The following is a 21,445-nucleotide window of genomic DNA, read 5'->3' as shown; positions in this document are numbered from 1 at the left end:
AAAAAAAAAACCTCTCGCGCTTCGGACAGACACATGCTGCAGCACACCTGACATGACTGACAGGCCGACAGAAGTTGAGTCGCTCGGCAGACAGTCTCGTTTGCACTGGACTGAGAACAGCACTCTGACATCCTCACACGCGCACACACTGATGTTTACCTGACAGGATGCTTTGCATGAGCTGCGCACTTAATGAGCGGAATTAATTTGTACACAGACACAGTTTCTAGCTTCTCTGTGCGCCAAACGAACCGCGTGCTGACTCCTGTTGTCCCCCTGTTGTGTTGAGGATTGCACCATGATGCCGTGATAGGGGCGTAATCTCATGCGCACTTTCTAAAAAACAATATCACGCTCAGTGATGCGCTGGAGGTGAGGCTGCTGCTAATGCAGAGGCAGGCGGAGGATGCGGGGGCTGGCGCTCTGCAGTTTGACTGGCGTGCTCGTTGTTATTAAGCGGAGGCGCGTTAATAAAGAGCTGTCAGACTGACACGTTCAGGAACAGATGGAGCAGGTAGCCAAACGTGTAAGATGCCATAAGGAAAATCACTGGAAGTCCCAAATTCCCACAGCTTTGTACAGTGAGAAATAAAACACAAAACTATACTTATACTTAATTGTAGTTTCCCCATGACTTCAGTGTAATATTCAAACAGGGGTTTGTTGTTCCACAGTGACATAGTGTACTCTAAATACCAGGCCACAGATAGTAACACCACCAACTCAGTATGTTGTTTTTTGTGTTTGTTGTGAAGTTAAAGCTCCCTTTTAACTTCACTACAAGAGGGGAAAAAGGTATGAAATGTAATAGGTATAATGTGGGGAAAACCCTATTTAATTCAAAGTTTTGGGGGAGTTTTTCCATATCCAAATAAAGGGTCTTTTTTTATTTGTATATATTTTATGCTGTATAAATAAAATTTGACTTGACTTAGACATTACCATAAATTATGGCTGCACCAGGGCTGTAACAAGGATTTTTAGAAATAACAAGTTCTCATCCAAATTCTCAGTGCAACCCCACCCACTGATGAAATGAATGTCTCTCTAAATGCTGTTTCAGAGCCTTTTCTTGTGGTGAAATATTAAGGCCCTTAACTAGATTTCATTTTATTTGCCGAAAACTGTGTGAATGTGAATTTTAAGATATTTAGTGTAAAACCATCAGTCAGCCTTCAGCTCATAATTTGAGAATTAATTAGGGGATGTAATTCATCTTGAGGTCGTTTGAAACCCAGAAACTCTCAGAAACAATAGCAGACTTGCCCTCAGTGTCCTCAGTGCTGCAGTAGCTACAGCCTCGGGCTGCACCATGTTGTTTTACTTAATATTGCTCGTTGCAATCTGGCTTACAAATTGCAATACAATATTTTAGATTTTGCATATAAGATTTAAAATAAACAGAGGTGTTATTGCACAATTTGTTTATTTATTTATTTATTTATTTTTAGATAAACATTAGATCCTACAGTTTGGCCAACTACTGTAAATTAAATGCTGTTAAGCTGCAATAATCAATATAATGTTTATATTAATATTGAATTAAATGACTACATGTCATTTGAAAAGGATCGCCCACAGTAACAGACCGACAGAGAAATATTAACCAACTCTAATTCTTTATGGATCTGTTTGGCCATTTTAGCTCATTGTTTTGGATTTATGGCTCACACACATTGAGTCTCACTGCTCTCAATAACCTCGTTTCCAAACCCAACGTGTGCTGCCTGTCCATTGTCATAAAATAATTACATCTGTTGTGTATGAATAATAGGCAATATTTTACTGAGTTTGCCACAACTAGCGGCCAGAAATGTATTAATGGCCCTTTAAAGTAAATAATGAGGGTGGTTTTAAAGGACGTTTTAAGATGAAAGAAAACTGTGTGCACAAGAGTGAGGTGTCACAGCAAACAGAAAGTAAACCGTTTGACAGGAGGCACATGATGAGATCTCATCAGCTGAAGCCGTTCAAACACCCTGTGATGAGGAGATAAACATAATGGGGCAGATATCTCTTAACAATGTTGTTTCTTTGTGAAGTGGCAGCAACTGAAGCTGACTTTTTAACCAAGGAGAACTCCTACAGGGGCTTCTCAAATGATTTACATTGTTCTGTTATTTTTTGATATACAGGATTTTTTAAACAGAGGGCAAGTGAAGATGTTTCTCTCCTGTTGATGGATTTCCTTGCTGAACAGAGAGTAAGTTGTTCAGTAAGTTGAGGACAGAAATAGTAAAATGGCTTAATAACTGAAGAGTGGTGGAAGATAATCCTGCCTTCGCTGTGATCTCATCACCTCAGTGTTAATAGATGTTACATGGAAGGGGGGTGGGGGTGCTTTCAAGGGAGAGATCACTGCGCAGGTTTCTATTATGGTGACGTCTCTGGAGATGGCATGCGTATCTAGTGCCAGCTTCACTTAGCAGGGTGGGGAAGCTGGCGGGAGGTTTCAGTTTGAAAGATAAATGTAAAGGTGCAGTGAAGGCAAGTGCACAGTGTGAAAATGCCACAGAGCTGAGTGAGCGAGAGGCAGGGCGTACTACGACTGACTAATTGTGTTTCAAATTGGGTCTTTGAGCGCACAATGGGGAATGGGAGTGCTCTGAGCTCCCCACTGAAGCACCCAAGGATGAGAAAGTTGTCAGATTTGTAGGTCAGGCTGCAGGGGTTGTTGTTAGGCAGACTTGCTCACAGCTCCAGATGTGACAGCGGTTTGATGCTGGGCTATATTTGATGGCGAGTGTTTGTTTTAAGTTTCGATTGCTTTCAACAACACCCTGTTCCCCATTTCCCCTTTTCAACTTTCATATTGTCACGCTGCTGTTTCTTTTGAAGATATACTGTCAGAGTATTATCCCCTCTGTGTCTTTCTTCTTCTTCATCTGCAGTTTAGCTCCTTTGCTTTCCTCTCACGGTGTGTGCTGTACATGTTCTCTGACATGCTGACTTAAAATCTTAATTGATTTCACAGTGTTAGAAGGAATTGCATGAGTGTATCCTAGTCCCATCTGGAGCTTATCAGAGCCTGACCCGGTTTTGGTGCGCTACGTTAGTGTATAGCTCCACTGGGACCTGTCCCCTCCTCGCGCTGATAGAGGGAAGGAGGCCACGACTGTCCCATCCTAGCCCGGCCCGACATAGCCCGACACAACCTACGCCTCACATCACCTAATCCTGCCTTACGCTGCCTGCTCCAAAACAATAAAAGTTGCTTACAGTACAATTTCTCCCTCCTTCCTCATTGTAGGTCACTTGGTCTTCCTTCCTCCATTTTGGAAAGGGCTTCCGGGGATATTTTGCCCTACAAAAAAATAATTATCTTATCTCCCTAATTCCCAATTATTATGCACAGGCTTATTTAAGAAAAAGGATTAGATTTTCTCTCTCTTTTGGTGGCTGTGCCAGCGAGCAGGGGATGAATTTGAATGTGACACTCCTCTCCTCTGCTGCAGTGAGGCTTGGGTCCCACACATGGATGAACTGGGGGAGGAGAGAGCACAGTGAGGCTGTCATGTAAGCCGTCTCCTCTGGGGCCACCTCTCGGTGCACGCTGCTTCCTGCCTCAGGTAGAAGCCTCAGTGTTTCTTGCTGCTGAGGCGTCAGGCTGCTCGCTCTCCTCTCCTCTCCTCTCCCTCCCGCTCAGCAGGCAACAGCTCCACTCTCAAAGCACTGAAATGGAGAAGGTAAGGTGCTTGTTTCAGCATTGTTTCCTGTCTTGATTTTAACAAATGTATGCTTTTCTGACACAGCTAGAGATAGATGGTTGTTTCTTTTTGTGCAGCAGTTTCTGAGTTTGCACTGTTGATACTTTGATTGAACTCCTTTAGGGCATTCGGGGCCTTTCTGCGTAGAGTTTGCATGCTTCCTATGTTTGATATCAATTATGATATTAATATTAGGAATACCCCTGCCATTGCCTTTGGCCCAGGAACAGGGTTTTACAAATGGGTTTGGTCCTGAGGCGCTGTTCACTGCTCCTAATTGGTTGCAAGGGTCCACTGCAGAGGATGAATGTCCCCACAGGGATTTATAAAGTGTTACTTAGGTGAAAATAGTGTGTGTGTGTGTGTGTGTGTGTGTGTGTGTGTGTGTGTGTGTGTGTGTATGCATCATCTTACTAGATTTCTGTTGACAGCTTTCATGCTCTTTTATTTGTTTATATGTGAAACAAAATCAGATGTCAACACAAGGGACTTAGAGAAGTTTTATCGTGTTTATTGATGATAAAATTGCCAAATCCTTATTTTAACAGATTTTATTTCTTTCCTTTTTAACGTTTGCGTACATCATAATGTTTAAATGCTGATGGCTGGAAAATTAAATCCATTTATAAATGATGACACAGATTATTCTCAAGCGCAGGTTTGTTTTCACTCATATTCTTCTGAAGTCTCCGAGGCATTTGCAAGCATGAGAGCAAATAACAACTCCTGAAAGTGTGATTTAGCCCGAAGTAGAATGGCAACACAAATGTTTCTGACATATGCCACCTCGTCTTTTTATCACAAGGGCCTGTATGTGTGTGTGTGTGTGTGTGTGTGTGAGAGAGAGAGTGTGTTCACTGTATATTTTAAACGTGTCTTTCAGAGCTGCTCTGAGTGTTCAGAGCCGACGCTTGCACAGAGCCTGTGTATTCTCTGCAACAAGTGGTTGTGTTACCAGTGCACAGACATGCATCAGCATCAGAGAGCCGCCAACACTTCCCAGTACACAGATCTGCACCAACAACAGAGGCCCAGTGCCACCCAGTGTCCTGACCTGCACCAGAGAGGCTCTAGCTCCCTGCCTCCGACTGGACAAGGTAAGATATTTATGTATTTCAAGACTTTCTTCCAGGCCAGTATGACAGATTATTAGTGAGTCTGCCTCTCTCTCGTGTGAAAGTCTGTTTTGGCTTCTTTGTTTTCCCTCTGGTGCTCTGTTTGTTTGTTAATCATGTCTCAGTAGGAACCAATGCAATGAATAATGCATGACGGCGATGGTTGATAATAGTTCCTGGAGATCCCTGTGTTTTATTACACCTCTCTTTTACATGTGGCCCAGATTCTAAAGCGCTCGGATGATTTCATTTTTGCTAATATTAGTGTGTTGCTATTTAAAGACCCTCAAATGTGCCTGGCAGCTTTGTTGCCAGCTGCTTTTGCAGGTCTGCATCTCACAAGTTGTCAAATCATAACGAGCAAGTCCTAAACACCTTCATTGTGATGTGGGAGTACTCCTGTCTTTGTTTGTGTACTTGTGAGAAAAGCTGTGTGACTGCGCTGACAGACAGGATGTGGTCAGTCAGATCGGGTTGATGCACATGGGGTGATGCTCAGCTCTCTACCACAGAGATCTGTGTTGATGTGCAGGCAGGAGGGGTGTTGGCTGAGGTGAGGCGGCCAGCAGAGAGCAGTAGGGCTGCGTTCATTAGCCTTACCCAGCTATTGTTAGATAGATGTTCTGTGAGCCAACAGTTTCTACAGTGACCTATTTAGAAATGTGTGAGAAATAGTTTTGAGTGTGTGTGTGCAGCTGTTTCATGTGTCTCACTGCAACCTCAACTTGCAACCTATTTAGTATTATTGTCAAAGTGCACAGTTTTAATATTACATGCCAATATAACTCATCACAGTTTACTTTTTAATCCCGAAAATAATCTATAGAATATACAACTGAAACCTTAAAAAATGTCTCCTCATCTTCTAATACGAGTCCAACAAATAAATCCTGCAATCCCCAAATCCCTTGCAAGGGTCTAATGATAGTCAAAAATAGTCCATTTGTTTCAATTTAAGCAAACCAAAATTTCTACCTGATAAAATTGATACCACTCGCTTGTCTGTATGGTAAACATGTAGCTAAGGCCAGCAGCCAGTTAGCTTAGCTGTTTATTGGCCAAAATATAGCCCAGCTTAAAAACACAACACATTCAGAGCACACGTCAGCAGAAGAAAAAAACGTTTTTTCTTTGCTCTCAAAATTAGATGCTGTGTATTTTACAGAACATTGTAAAGAACTTTAGACTCCAGTTATGTGACTTTTACTTTTATAGTTATATATTAGTTTGTTGTGGCTCACTTTAAAGCGCTTAAAATAGTTGCTTTGCTGATCATTTGATAACTTTTAAGTTATTAAAACTCCCTGTTGGTGTTTATTCTCTCCACATACTGTGTACACAGTGATGGGCCTCCTCTAGCTGTTGCTAATGCTCTCTCCCCTCTCACTCCCCTCTCTCTCTTCCCTCCTCCCTCCGTCTGTCCTTTAGGCCCGGGGTCGTATCCTTGTTCCCTCCTCATGTGCCACTCTCACAGACAGGAGCCCTTGGAGCTGTTTTGCGAGTCATGTGACCTTCTGTGCTGTAGCAGCTGTCACCTGTCCTCCCACAAAAACCACAGGTCAGTCCTCAGATACACAGCACAAGGACACTGCAGAGAAGGGCTAACCGCAGGTTAAAAACTTCCTCTGAGCAACAACTCTCTTTAACTGCCTTGTCACTTTTATCATGTGTATCTGCATACACTATCCTTGGCCTGCCTGATACCTATTAGGTATTCATACGGTTTTGTTTCCTGTGATGTTTCAGTACAGTAGCTGCCTCTAAGGTCACCTGCATAATGTTTTGTCCCCAGGGGAAACAAATTTAATTCTGGTGTTCTTCGTGCCCGAAGAATAAATTGGTGAACTTTCTTTCGTTGCTGTGATCTCTCACGTGTTCAGGGTGGTGCAGATCGGGAAGGCCCTACAGGATCAGCAGTGGCTGTTTGGGAGCCTGATGGTGCAGGTGGAAGAGAGGAGGTCTGCAGTGGAGAACAGTGCTAAACAGATAGAGGACAGGTTGGTTTAGACTCGTGCAGAATCATAATCACGGCCCCAAGTCTGAGCAACTTCTGCCACAAATGGTCAATAATTTAATAGTGTGAAATATAGCAAGCTAATGCATAAATTAATGTCTGAAATGCAGCTTTCGTCTTCTGCATTTGTGATTTTTCTGCCGGGACTGAGACATTTATTTTCTCCTTTCTGTCTCTGCAGACTTCATGGAGTAAAGATTGCGCACAGGAAGGCAGAGAACCAGATTAAAATGGCAAAGATGATTATGATGAACGAGCTTAACAAACGAGCTAACCTATTAATAGAGCAACTGGAGGTAATTACTTTCTCTCTTTCTCTTTCCTTCTTATCGTTCAGCCTGCTGCAAATCTACATGCAAAGAATAAGTAACCGCCGTGATGTAATCAGTCCTGAAAGCAAGCAAACAAGAACCCATAATAATATCCCAAAGCTGCTTAATCCAACATCTCAGGAACTACATCTGTCAAAAAAACAGAGCCACTGATTTAGCCCACAGTCCAGCCATGACTCTCTGTGTGTGTGCCAGCAATTACACCTAACTGGACGCATTTTTATGGGTGTCTTTACAGAAAATCTCCGAGGACTTCCAGCAGCGTCTGGAGGACCAGCTGCAGGGGGCAATAGAGATGTGTGGCCAGCTGGACCATGTTCAGAAGTTCGTCACCTGGGCTACGACCCACCACTGCAGAGGCCCGGTGCTCTTCAGCAGGGCTCTGGTACGCTGACAGGACGGCCAGCAGATGTCCACTGACTTATTGTAACACATACAGACCTATGAGGAGGAAGTAATTAATTTCTGTGAGGAAGCAGAATAACATGTTTGATTCCTCTTTTTTTATTTGAAATCTCCCTCTTTGTATTTTAAAGGGGAACTCCAACGATCATACATGTAAAGTTCACTAGTTTCTCAAAGTACTACTCAGCAACAGTTGTACAATGTGTTTCTGTGTTTCTGGAGGAGCTTTGTTACAGTAAGCCATGAGATTTGCATTAATGGCATCTTATTTCCAGCAGCTTGGGTTTCAAATATAAAAATTGTCCTTTCAGCATTATCTGTCTTTGACTGACCTTTACTTTCTGTAATTTTACTTTGGAAATCAGTGACGACAATTGAGTTTGCAAAATGGTTCTTGTTTTTTTAATGTATAGAATATATATTCTTCTTTCAGATTTCACTCCAGATGCAGCAACTGCTGGAGCCGTCACTCCTCTCAGACTCTTGGAGTCCTGTCAAGATCAAATTCAACTGGGATGCTAGTTACTGGACGAAGCAGGTTTCCTCTTTAGGTAAAATGGATGTTATTGAAGCAAGATGGTTATAATACAGTATTACAAGTTAAATATATTTTTCTTAAAATAAGCCCACACTAAACATCCATTAGATGATGATTTTTTTGCATGACAAGATTCAGTTTGCTAAAACTTTTTGAAAAATATTATATACATAACTATATGTACCACTATCATACTTTTTCTTTTGCAAAAGAAGATACTTTATTATTCAAAATAAGTTTCTACTAAATAGTTAAAAGAAATCATTGTATGTTTTAATGTATATCAAGTTTATATATATATATGACCAAATTTTTGGACAGAGCTCTTAATGTGACTCTGTTGGTCTGCAGGTCAGCTGACTGTTGAAGGGGGAAACTGCACGTATCCTCAGGCCTTGGCCTGCTCCAGTATCCTCAGGCCTCAGCCCATCACCTGCTTGGCTCTGCCGTCTGTGTGTCACAGAGGACGAGAGTCGGGCTGTGGGTATCAGGCCTGCTGTGAGCCCCAGATGTGTTGCCTGCACGGCATTCCCTCTCAGCCAGATCTGTCCAGTCTGGACAAAACCCAGCTAGAAGCCACACTGTATAACTCCAGCTGTGTCCAGCCTGCCCTTATCTCTGCCTCCTTACACCAGAGCCAGCAGCTCCAGAGGCGATGGGACAGCTCGACGCAACGTCCTCCCATTTCATCGCCTGTCCCAATCATGGGACCCATCCAGCTCAACTGCAGTCGAGGATCTACATCCCAGCCACAAGCTACTGCCTCTCAGCCCCAGCCTCAAACGAAATCTTATCTCTATCACCAACACCAGAGAGAAGCTCTTCCAGACAGCCAGGCTCAGCCATGCGCAGATCGCAGCAGGCCAGGCCAGTGTCAGCAGGGGAAGCTGTCGACCAGCACAGCTCTGCAGCAGGATCTCAGCCACACAGCTGTGGACAAAGATGCGGTGATTGAAGAGAGCTGGGAGGAGAGACGCAGACTGGAGGTGGCTCGTGGACAAACAGCGGGGGTCGAAAGCAGAGAGCTGCTGGGTGAGGAGCTGCAGCAGGACAGTTCTGTCCAACAGCAGCATCAGCAGCTCCGTGTCCCTCCAGCAGCAGAGCTGAGAAAAGAGCAGCAGAGGGACAGACCCGCACTGACGCTCAGAGACCACAGAGATGGCAGGGTGAGAGCATTAAAATAGCAAGGATCCCTTTAATCTGGTAAAGATCTGCACTGAAACAACTTCTCTGAGAATTAAATCATTATAATCAATAACTAAAACTAAAAATACTAATACAACAAAAATATATTAATTCAGTTGATTCTTGACCTTGAAAACAGCCGATGACATTTGATCTCACCACAAGGTTCACTCATTAGCTGTTCTGGAGCTTTTGATCATATCACACAATACAAAATACGTTTGACTCACTTGACCATACAGTAACTTTTATATGTCACATGCACAAATGCACAAAAATGAACATTAGCATAGCAATTAAGCATGAGCATTGACTCAATTTAAGCATCAATTATAGCCTGTTTAAAGTTTCCCACATTACACTTGACGCAGGGAAAAAATGTATTACATATTACATTCAAAAACTAACTTGTCTTGTCTCATGAAAAATAAGGAATAACTTTGTCGCCTGTAAAACTTTTTACATATCTGCCAACATTGACAGCAATAGTAATATATTTGTGATTAGCCAATATCGGTCAGTAATACTATAAAACTACTAAATTGTTCTGGTTGGAATCAGTTTCATAAAGTGATAGTCGTAGTGAAGCAACATTGTTGTGACCATGGCATGAAAATTTGATGCATTTGTTTCTGAGCTACTGTCAGTTTTGGGTTTTCGTTTCACACATGGTTTTGCAAGGTTTCTATGGCCTCATACTAATTTGAGCCCAACACACAACTCATGACATGGTCAACCACCCAACGCTGCTTACACACACCTCTTAAAAACCACAATGTGTTTGTCAGAGTCGGCCCTATTTACGATAAAACACAGGTGTTAAAACAGACAAACACAAAGAACAAACGACAAAGGCAAAAAAGCCTGATTCAGAAATGTTATCATGTAGTGACATTTAAGGCAAATCAAAAACCAGTTGGAAAAATGTTTTACATATGGTAAGATGTTATTGTATATTTTCTTAAATGCTGAAGTTTAAGGGAGTGTGGAAATCGAGGCAGTGCAGTTTTAATTAAAATCTGTAAACGACTGAAACTAAAGCAGCACTTTATTTTGATGCCAAAATGATCACTTCCCACAGCTGACAGCTAGCCTGAAAACAGATGGTGCCACAGAAAAGTGTTCCTGCTTTTATGAAGAAAGGATGACGGGAAAACAAAGAGCTGCTCTGACAATTAAAGCTGAGCTGTTCACAGCAATGCATCCCAAAACCGGGAGAGCACTGTTCATCATAATCACACTTGATGCCAGAGGTTTGAGCACCCACATAATCACCTCTCTAAAAAATTCTCTTGCAGTGCTACACAAAGATGTATTATATTTGCATTTTTTTAAGTCATGGCATCTGAAAAACGACATAAAACCACTTGGGCGCAGTCATTTATGTACTTAACCTGTCATTAATGAGTCACTAAGGGAATAGAGAGTGCTGCCAGTTTGATTTCAGTTGTGGTTTGCACTCTGCGATAAATTGCTACACCCACCCCCCCAATCGTTCCAGAGAGAAGGATTATAGTCTATTTTCCTCCACAGTCTGAATCCTGCATACCTCTCCCAAGGGGCATGGATCAGGTAAGTGTTTTAATCGCATGATACTTAGGAGCACATGCTCGGTGGCAGCCTGGCCTGAATATGTATGATGGTGCACTAGAAAGAGAAAAAAAGAGGAAAGAAGAACGTGTTAAAAAAAACAACCAAAAACGTGCCATTAAATGATATGTCAGCCCTCCTGCTCTTATTAGCTGAAGACACAGCGGAGGTGTTTAAAGGAGCTTTTCGGGACACTTGCATTAGTTGAATTGTAATATAAAAGAGAAGGAGAGAGTGGTAGTGAGTGATTTGCTGTTCTGGTTTAATCAAAGGGCCACACTGCACCCCTGATAGTGAATTTACATATGATAATTGGTGCTGTAACCAAACCTTTCATTGCCTGTATGATAACAGTAATATATGCAGCTGTGTGGGCCATTTTCCATGTTTGTAAGGATTGAGTTGTTTTGAATTAGTCCCAGAATAGGCTCTGAATTATGTTTTTGTTCACTTAGTGTATGCTTGTGTGACACTCAAGGTTGCACTGCACTCCACTGCACACATCCCACTCCTTTTCTCTCCTCTCTGTTAATGGCGTGAACAGGGACGCCTGTGCATGTGATGCAGCTTGATATCCCCGCTCAGTTTTTGTATGTTTGTGTTTCTGACAGAGATCCACATCCCTGGAGGTGTCTGTGACAGCCCACGAGTGTGTATCTGACGTGCAGAGCAGCAGGCTCAGCCCTAGCTCAGTGTGCACGAGGAGGGAGAGACGCTCCCAGAGCATCCCGGCGGAACTGGCAGCCCCGTCCACCAGCCCTTACACTGAAAGGCCCACAGGATGCACTGCAAATAAGGTAACCCTGTACCAGAATATAATCACACATGGGGAGGAAGTGAAGCTCAGCTGTCAGATAGAATAGAGGTGATGACTGCCGTGGTGTGCCCTTTCCACATGTGAGCTCTGGCATTGCAAAGGAATCGTAATAACAGAACAATTTTATCCTGTCAAACACAGTTCCACTGAAAAATGAATACATTACTTTGTTTTAGGGCTCCAACAAACTACTATTTTCTTTGTTGATTAGTCTGCAGATTATTTTCTAGACTATTCGATTAATCGTTTGGTTTATAAAATGTCAGAAAATAGCGAAACAATGTCCATCAGAGCTTCCCAGAGCCCAAAGCCACGCCTTCAGGTTGCTTGTTTTGAGAAAACAATCTCACCACAATATTCATTTAGTAGCTGTTCTGGAGCTTTCCATCATATCACATGATCTTTATCAGCAGATGGAGTTGCTCAGCAGTCATGGACCTTGAGGACTTCTCCTCCATGTTAAAGGGGAATAGTGTCAATTTTACACATTACAGTCTGTAATGTCTTCGGGGGTACTATGGCATAACACACCCGAATCTTCGACCGATCTGTTGCCATTCAAGTTGAATTGTGGGTAATGAAGAAGAATGTGTGGATTTTTTGAAAAATACTCTCAATTGAGAGTCTGATCATGTGATAGGAGTGCAATGCTAAATTGATGGAGTATTCTTTTAAAAATGATCTTCTGCTATGAATCTATACCTCCCCCGTCAGTTTGGACAAATAAAGCCTAATAAGGCTGTTTTTCCTCTGTTATTGAAGTTAAACATAAAGTTTGTTTTGTTCTCAGTATGTCAGTATGGATCCCAGACAGAGGAGAGCTTCAGATGGGGTGCTTTGTGTTGTCAAGGAAACTTCATCTGACACAGTCCCCTCCAGAGGCCACCGATCTCCTCTACTGTCCTATAAGACAGAGCCAGGTGCTGGAAAATACTACGTTATCATCTTGTTTCTTATAGCCACAAATTAACAAAAATACATAGTTTGTGAAAACATGCTCACCATCTCTCTCTTTTTTTAGATCATTCTTTTTGTTACGTAAATGAGGAGATTGATTATGAGGCCAAGGAGAAATGCATGGTGTCAAGAACTGGCTACAACAGGTGTGTAACAGCTGTCAAGCCAAACATCTGTCCATGTACAAATCATGAAAATAAGGTTTAGTTTTAATCATTCATTCTCTACTTGCCTCTAAAGTAACAGAGATGTTCAGAAGGACTCAGGGAGGCCCAGGGTTCCTGTGGTTTGCTTAGAGCGTCTCAAAATACTCGTATCTCAACTCCCCCCACATGGACGACGGCAGAGCGACCCTTTACCCGCCAGCGGGACGGAGAAGAGCCAAACTCTCCTGCAGCAGAGACTCTGGCACGATGCAGCACCTGAAGTATGTCTACTTTCACAGCAGTAGAAACATTACAGGATAAAAATGTATATTTATATTTTTACCCACGCCAAAATGTGCTTTTAAGTGATATGACGCCATATTATTCACCTTGTCTGGAATAAGGTTGAGTTTTGAACGTCAATACTTTTTGGATGCCAACCGAAAGGTGACTGTACTAAACATCTAAAAGTATGAAGTCAAGTTCTTGTTTACGCACTTAAAATTTACATTTAACATTTGAGAACTTAAGAAGTAATGTCTCAAAAGTATTGTGTTGGTATTGTAACAACACTGTGTTGTGTACCTACAGAGTTTCAGAGCTTATACATGATCTACATTATGTAATTTGTTTGATGTGGTGTTGGAACGAAAGCTACTAATTATTATTTCATGTAATAAATCTTAAAAATCACTAGAGGTTCTCGTTAACATGCTGTTAAAATGATGTTGAATTCAACAGCCAATATGAAAAATCGTGCAAGACATCTTTTCTTCTCTCTTGTGTTGTAAACACAGGGGATGGCTGGAGGCTCTGAGACCACGAGGGCCACCCGCTCACTCACAGCGCCACCATATGCAGAGCGCCAGAACCATAATCACTCTACCACACACTCGACCACCCGTGAGTTTGACAGCCGAGGGACAAACAGCTCTCGTAAAGCATCCACGCTGCCATCCGTTGACCCCAAATATGTGCCACAGAGTTACTCTGCACTGGATCTGGACTCTGACTCTGATCCCAGATCCGTCTCAGAAGACGCGGTTATTTCTTGGGCCGATGTAGACCCACAGCTGGACTCATATGCATCACCAGATTCTGACCCAAATGCAGAGTCTTCATCTGAGACTGAACTTGAATGTGTGGTTGTGGAGGAATCAGTGGCTGCAGGAGCGATGGGGCTCTGCAGTGAAACTGATATCGCAGGGGATTCAGAGCCAAGTCTTGAATATGAGGCAGACCCAGAATCAGATGCAGGAGCAGGATCAGAGGACGGCCAGGGGCTGGACGCTGATGCGGAAACAGAGTCAGACGTGCAGCCTGAATATGATCCCATATTTCAGGCAGAGACCGACTCTGACGTTGTATCCGACCAGCCTCAAGACTCTCAGGGCTCTGCGGAGTCTGAGCTCGACGTCGACTCTGAACCTGAACTGACAGCTGACGACCCGCAACCGCTTCGCTCTGACCTGGAAGAGGAGTCCCACATTGGTCCTGCTCAGAGGCCGCTTCTGATTGCAAACCCTGTCGCTCAAAGAGGCACAGAGGAAGTCCAGCCGGACGAGGACAATGCAGAGATAGAGAGTGAGGACTTCTGTGCTGTGTGTCTGATTGGAGGAGACCTGCTGTGCTGTGACCGCTGTCCAAAAGTCTTTCATCTGTCTTGCCACATCCCGTCTCTGCTAAGCTTCCCCTCGTAAGCTTCTTATACTATAACCTGACATGTATACAGCACATTCAACATTATCCTCTCACCTCCTATTGAACTGTTTATTTGGAGCTGTTATTGTTAACCTGATGCTGTTTCCTGTTCAGAGGCGACTGGGTGTGCAGCCTTTGCAGAGATGTTGTGCAGCCAGAGGTTGAGTACGACTGTGAGAATGAGAGAACATCTGGAGAACACACATTGGCACACGGACTCCCGGCATGTGACCAGAGAGTAGGTCATTTCATTAGCTGCATTATTAATAATGATGGTGGTCTGTGTTTTGTGTGATTGTGTTCCTTTTCCTGCATTTATAACCTTTGTCTTTCATCTTTGACTGTTTGTAGAAATGTGAGCGGCTGACTCTGCTGATCCTCAGTAACATCCTGAGTGCTCCCTTCCACGAGCCCGTCAGTCCACTTGTGAGTGATCACCCTTTTCTCACAGTCCAGTCACAGTAAAGGCCAACTCATTTTTAACCATATCATTCATTTTTCATTGTACTTACAGGAACACAGTAGCATCATAAAGAGTTTTCCTCATGTTGCAGCATACATAAACACTTTGTTTGTCCGGGTTTGGGGGGGTTTAAAGGTACCCCATGGAGTTCTTTTGTAACAAAGTTATGTTCACATTCAGTCTTTCTTACCAAAACACCATGAGTATATCCTTGAGGCCTGACAGATGTCTTTAATGCATTTCCTTCCTCATTAAACATTTGCAAAGATTACTTTTAAATTACTTTAAGGCATTGTTAATATGCATGTTTACATCTGCTAGCAGTCTTTTCTTCTTCTCTGCCTTCTCTGGTGCAGTGCAGCGTTTCTTGGTGTGTTACCCTTGCCCACTGTCAATCAGTGGAACAGCTTTAAACTATTGGCAGAAAAGTGTGTAGCATCACTGTGTGCTCACATGCATGCATGTGCATCCTCGTGAGCATGCATGAGATACAAACATTGCATGATAGTGCTGCTAGTGGTCAAAAACTCCACATGGTACTTTTAATATTGATATTCTTGAGTCCAGTGCAGTTAAAATTGGTGCTGTTGTTAATCTAAGACACTATCAAGACTACTGTTTGTAAGTTCATTGCTGACTCATCATTGTGTGAGCATATTTTATCCTGAGGAGAAACTATGATTGCCTGATTTAGATTAAGATTCTGTTGTTCAGCAAGTACCCCACCCATAGATTCTGCCCTATTTGTCACAGATATACATAATAATGTAATCTATGGAACATTAATCTGATGCATTTTAATGCAGAAAGAGTGATAAGGTAATTACATTGGAATGAGTTAAAGGGAAGTAGGTGGGAAGATTTGATCTTAAATGGTCTTAAATGTCACTGCTTTTTCACGCAGGCTCGTCATTACTACCAGATCATTAAGAGGCCTATGGACCTGTCTGTGATCAGGGCCAAACTCAACAAGAGGAATACCCGACATTATAACTCACCAGACCAGTTTGTTGCTGATGTCTATCTCATGTTCCGCAACTGTGCAAAGTTCAATTATGTAAGTTAAAAATGTATATCCTGTTTGTGTGTATTCAGTGTACAATTTGTCTCATAATCACAGTTAATCCCAGTTTAAATTGTACATATATCAGTCATCATCAGTCAGTACTTCACCAGCTCTGATCTAAGGGTAAAAGCTCTTTCTCTGTCTGACACACAGCCTGACTCTGAGGTGGCCCAAGCAGGCAGCAGCCTCGAGGCCTTCTTCACCTCCAAGCTGAAAGAAGTTTTCCCAGAGAGAGTTTTCCCCGCGGCTGAGGCCGACTCTGACAGCGATGAGTACGACGAGGCCTACAGGACCGCTGAGAGTGGTTTCCCCTGGCCAGAGAGGAGGGAGCAGTGCCACAGGAAGAGGAAGAGGAGACACTCTCTCAAGTCAAGGAGACATAACTTCTAACCAGAGGTGAATGGAGTGCAACCATGGACATAAATGCTGTTTTTATGTAGCGGCCTGTGGGGCTGTGACAGTTTTTCCATTCTGTAATATGAAAGTAGCCCTAATTTGTGGTTTGCAGTAATATCACAGTGCTGCCATCTGATGGCAGCTGAACATATTGAAACAATACTTCAAATATTTGAAATGCAGGAGCAATTATCATCCCTGCAGACTTCAACAGATCACAGGAGCAGAGAGTGTAAATACCGATTAAAAAAAGGTTCAGTTACATACTATGTGCTACACATTTGGAACCATATCTCACAAACAATTGTTGGTTTGCTTTTGCAGCCTTAAAAAAAACTTATAGTAGTGAGGTGAGGCTGTAATTGTTACTGTATCATAAAATATTTTGCCCATTGATGATTTGCTCCTGAATTTACTTACTGTATTTACAGAGCTCCTAAAATAACTTAATGTTACATGCTATCTTGTATTAAGAGGATGCTGTAGTTGGATGTTTATTGAACTCACTTTGCATCTTTATTGAGTGGATTTTTTTAGGTGAACATAGCTCTGATTATACCCAGCACTTTGAAACTTTGATATTGGTAAACACTGTATTTACCATATTCATAAAACATATGTATACACGTCTAACTGTATAGAACTTTATTTTACTATATTTGTCATTTTAACTACTAAATGATTGCAGGCAATTATCATAGGTTTGATTATTGATATAATTATTTGTCTCAATAGCTTTGTTTTGAAAAGCAGCAGTGAATCTTATTGACTTTTGGACCAGAGTGATGCAGAGGGCACTATAACCAGTGTTAGAGCTCAGCGGGGCAAATTCATTTTCATGTTTGTTAGAGGATTTAATATCCAGATCAAACGATCCAAGAACATTTTTATTTTACATTTAACCATAAATTAAGTTTGTTTATACATTATGTGGCCTCTCTGTTCCACCAGTGTTTCAGCAAAATGTTGTACTCAAATATCTCAGGCTTAATAAGAGTGTAAGGTATTGATATCATTCAGTATTGTTGATTAATAAAACTCCTTGCTATTTGTAGATCCGCACTGTTGAGAGGAAATATGTAATTTTATAATACCTGCTGTCGTAGAGCATTTCCTGTTTTTAAATATTCTTTACTTGCTTCCTGCAGCTTAAGGTAGACTTTACTTGACATTTAGAGTAATTACTGCACAAGTTATTGTCTGTGCACTCCTTGATCATTGTCAAGAGTAGTGAATATACAGTATATGTAATGTTACTTCCTTTGAAATCAGTAGATGTAATAATATTTCCTATTGTATGAGGGAAGACTGATAAAGTATAGTTACTGTCACTGTTTCAGGAGAACAGTCTGGTTCTTTTCTTTCATTTTTTTTACTGTAACAGTCAATGATTAATGCACATATATTGTCAATATCAATAAAATGAGAACATACATTTTCTTATTATTTTCCACCTGCCATTAATGATCATTAGATGTTACAGGAGATGAACAAATGGAAAAGATACTGTGTTTTATCATTTATAGCACCACAGTGTACTGTAAATGCTTATCTACTGAATGCAGCCAGCATTGTATTGTATTGTATTGTATTACAGCCATTTATAGTTGGACTTTTTTTCAGCTTCTTTCCTAAAAGCAACAGTAGCAAACACATAAATCAATTTAAATGAAATTCATACAAATTTCTTAACATTTGATCTCACCTTTATTTACTTTGGGAGGTGGCACATCTCCAGTAGCTCAAATATTCTGATAAAATGTGACATATTCCCCTAGAGCATTTCTTCTAAATGTATTTCAACACTAAGAAGTATTAAAATATTTCTATTTGGGTGCAATTTTCCATTATTCAGAGAGTCCCGACAGGTTTGGAGGACCGTGAATAAAACATGGTTTTTGGCTCCCTGTGAAAACATCTTTCCATCTTCTACATTAATTTCATGGTCTTCTCTGATTAAATTCAATGATGACGACGATGATGGTGATGAATGAAATATCCCATGCTAAAATCCCTCTCAAAGGTACAGTGATAAGAAATCCAGTGTGTTTGTGTTGGATAATATAACCTGAGTGGTGAGTGAAGCAATGGAGGCCATGCTGGAACTTGTTATTGTCAGCTATTGTGAGCTGAAGAAGATGACTTGTGCAGATTTCATAGCAAACTGTCCAACACAGGGCATGAAGAGCATGCATAAGCTCTTTTTAAATACTGGCAGGTAAAGTAAACAAGTAGTAGATATGATGAATAGTAACACAAACAACAAATCAATGCCCCTGCAGCTTTTCCTGATAAGATTAACTATATCATTTCTTTGGGAGGAAGATGAAAGGATCCATTTTAAGAGGATTCTGAGCACATAAGCTATAAAGCAAAGTGAATCAACCACACTGTAGTTCAAAATGAAGTAATGCTAACTTTATGTCAACATCATGATCAAAAACACAGATAAGTCTGTCTGGATACGTTACGAGTTCATGATCAGTCAATACAGTTTGTGTGGGGCCGTGGGTTCACTTGTTTACCACAAAGAGAGGTGCTGAAGAAACCGAAACGTAAATTCAGCTTGAACAAAGCATTCGGCCGAGGCCTCATCGCTTCTGAAACCTTTGTGACATTTAAAAAAAAGATCTTCTCATAGATAATGTACATGCCATACACATTACACTACTTAAACCACAATTTTGTTTGATCGTGATGTCCCTGAGAAATCACATGTAGCTTCATGTCCGCCTTTGATGTATTAATGCACTTTATTTACAGCCAGATGTCAAAGCAGTGAGATGGGAGGGAGAAGGATATTGATATTGATATTGTCCTAAGTTTGGCCTTCGAGGTAGGCATTCCCACTGTAGTCATGATTGTAACCCAGACCTTAACCATCTATCAAACTGCCATGATTGGTCGAGCTCTGATGGGGCAGCAACCAGCCTGAGGGGGTTTGCACCTCCTGGAAGACACACAAATAAGTCACAATTTCACTTGATTGCTCCATGTCTTCTATCTTGAATCTTTTTACACTTGCCTCTCTTTGTTTTTTGTCTGCTCTGAGTTTCTTGACCTTTCTTGAGCTCAAACTGCAAATGTTTTAGCCATTTTGCAACACTGTAAATTTAATTAAACAATTAATTAATTTAATTTAATTTAAGAAAGCTGTCAAAATGCTGTCTAGAAATTATTCATTAGAGAAAGAAGGACGCAGCTCTCAAGAGTTTGTTGTCAGCATAGAGATGATGTCAACCAGCTGCCTGGCTCCGAGGCTTTTTATCCAGGAGACACTGCTGGCTCCGGCCTCACATCACACACAAGGTATTGTGTACAAAAGGTTTTAAAATTTAGCTGAAAATGTTTCAATGCATGTAAAACAATGTTGTGATTGTGTCTCAAATTTAACAGGAATGGATCATAAGTGTTCTCAATGACACAAAGTTCCTTTCTGCTGAATTTCAGCATCTGAAAATCTGTTTTAGATTTAGTCACACAATAGACGGAGGGATCTACCTTAATAGGGAAATAGATTTTTGAAGAAAGGAGATCTTTTAAGATAAATCCCTGTTGGGGTATTGAACTGTTTGTTGTTGTTAAACTGAAATAATAGGACCCTCTCAGTACAGTTGCTGTACAAATTGCAGTTAGACATCAGTTCAGCGTTGCAATGTGCTGTTTAAATACTCATTGTTCATTTAGGGACTTGATTAACATTAGGTTCTCATTTTCTTTTCTTTATTCGTCTATGTTTCTTTTACAGCAGTAAGTCAAAGGTGCTACATGTACACTGTTTTGGTCAGGGGGCATCTTGCTATGTTTTATTCTTGAATAAGAATTGTGACCTTTCAGTCAGCAGACTTGGTGTAAAACATTACAGGATAATAATGAGACACACTGTGACCTTTTGGTGAAACAGTGAAAAGGGCAGACAGAAAAGTACTGAGAGAAAAATGAGAGCTGACCAGTGAAGAAGTCTGTGAAATCAAATTTTGGAGTCTCTTTGCGCTGTGGCGGGGGAGCTGAATTTTGTGCCTCACTGAGGTCAAATGACATGTTACATTTTATAATCTGTGGGTTTCGTTCTGCAGCTGTACCATGTCTGTGGTTCCACCAGTTTCTAGAGATCCTGACATCTTGAGCATCCTCTCTAAAGTGACTTTTTTTCTTGAGGGGAGCCTTTACATTCAGTGCTCACATCTCTTTGGAAAGTCATGTATGATCAGTTTGTTGTGCTCGACACACCTACTGACCTACTGACCTACTGACACTTTTGTTTAGAAAGGCTGATCTTGTAATATTATTTATTGATGCATTATGCTTTTATGCAAGGGAAGTCACTTAAGTGTAGTAATGACAGTGGATAAGAGATGCTTTTGATGGCACACAATATACATGTACAGCCCTTAACAACATAATAACAACATTACAAATGTAGATTACATTTATAGTATTTAAGTGTAATGCACAACATGTAGAATATCTCTGCAGATTGATGAATAAACTGAGGAAAAAATTGTCTGCATTCATTCAAAAATGTTGCTTATTGATCTGATTAACTGCAGTATGCCTTTTTGCCTTCCTACTTGGAAAACGTCTCTGATTGGTTGAGAAGAGGCAGAGACCACGTGTGGTGGTGAAGCAGCTCTTCCAAACACTCGTTGGTGCAGCTTGTAAAGCGGTAGGTTGTGTACAGAAGAGAGAGAAGACTCAGTTCATTTTGTGTGAACAAAATACAATGACAATGAAATAAAATTACATCATACTGTATATTTCCTTTATAATCAGAAAAATATAATACTTTTATGATAGGTAGCAAAATGTGTTCAAATGCATTATAGATATGCTGTATTATTAAAAGCATGTCAAAATATGAAATGCCCAAAATGCAAAATATATATTTTCTCTGCATAGAGGTGTGCAGCATAGGGACACACACACACCTCTGATGACATTTCAAATGTGTAGCTTTTGTATTATACGATGATTGTATGAGTAGCCTGCATGTAGCTCCATTACTGACTCCCT

General features: G+C 41.2%; 1 protein-coding gene across 1 annotated transcript; it reads left to right on the top strand.

Moving 5' to 3' along the window:
• Window positions 1-3,677: 3,677 nt before the first annotated feature.
• trim66 (tripartite motif containing 66) lies at window positions 3,678-16,659 on the top strand. Its single transcript, XM_070906067.1, has 17 exons — window positions 3,678-3,686; window positions 4,591-4,804; window positions 6,251-6,380; window positions 6,703-6,819; window positions 7,018-7,132; window positions 7,407-7,553; window positions 8,007-8,124; window positions 8,463-9,277; window positions 11,498-11,683; window positions 12,494-12,623; window positions 12,725-12,806; window positions 12,901-13,087; window positions 13,604-14,502; window positions 14,622-14,745; window positions 14,859-14,933; window positions 15,875-16,027; window positions 16,190-16,659. Exons 1-17 carry the CDS (start codon window positions 3,678-3,680, stop codon window positions 16,424-16,426), a joined length of 3,738 nt encoding a protein of 1,245 aa, XP_070762168.1. The 3' UTR covers window positions 16,427-16,659.
• Window positions 16,660-21,445: the final 4,786 nt, after the last annotated feature.

Source organism: Enoplosus armatus, chromosome 1 (genome assembly GCF_043641665.1).
Source record: "Enoplosus armatus isolate fEnoArm2 chromosome 1, fEnoArm2.hap1, whole genome shotgun sequence".
Lineage (NCBI taxonomy): Eukaryota > Metazoa > Chordata > Actinopteri > Centrarchiformes > Enoplosidae > Enoplosus > Enoplosus armatus.
The sequence above is the reverse complement of the archived record's forward strand: the minus strand, read 5'-3'. Positions and strand labels throughout refer to the sequence as shown.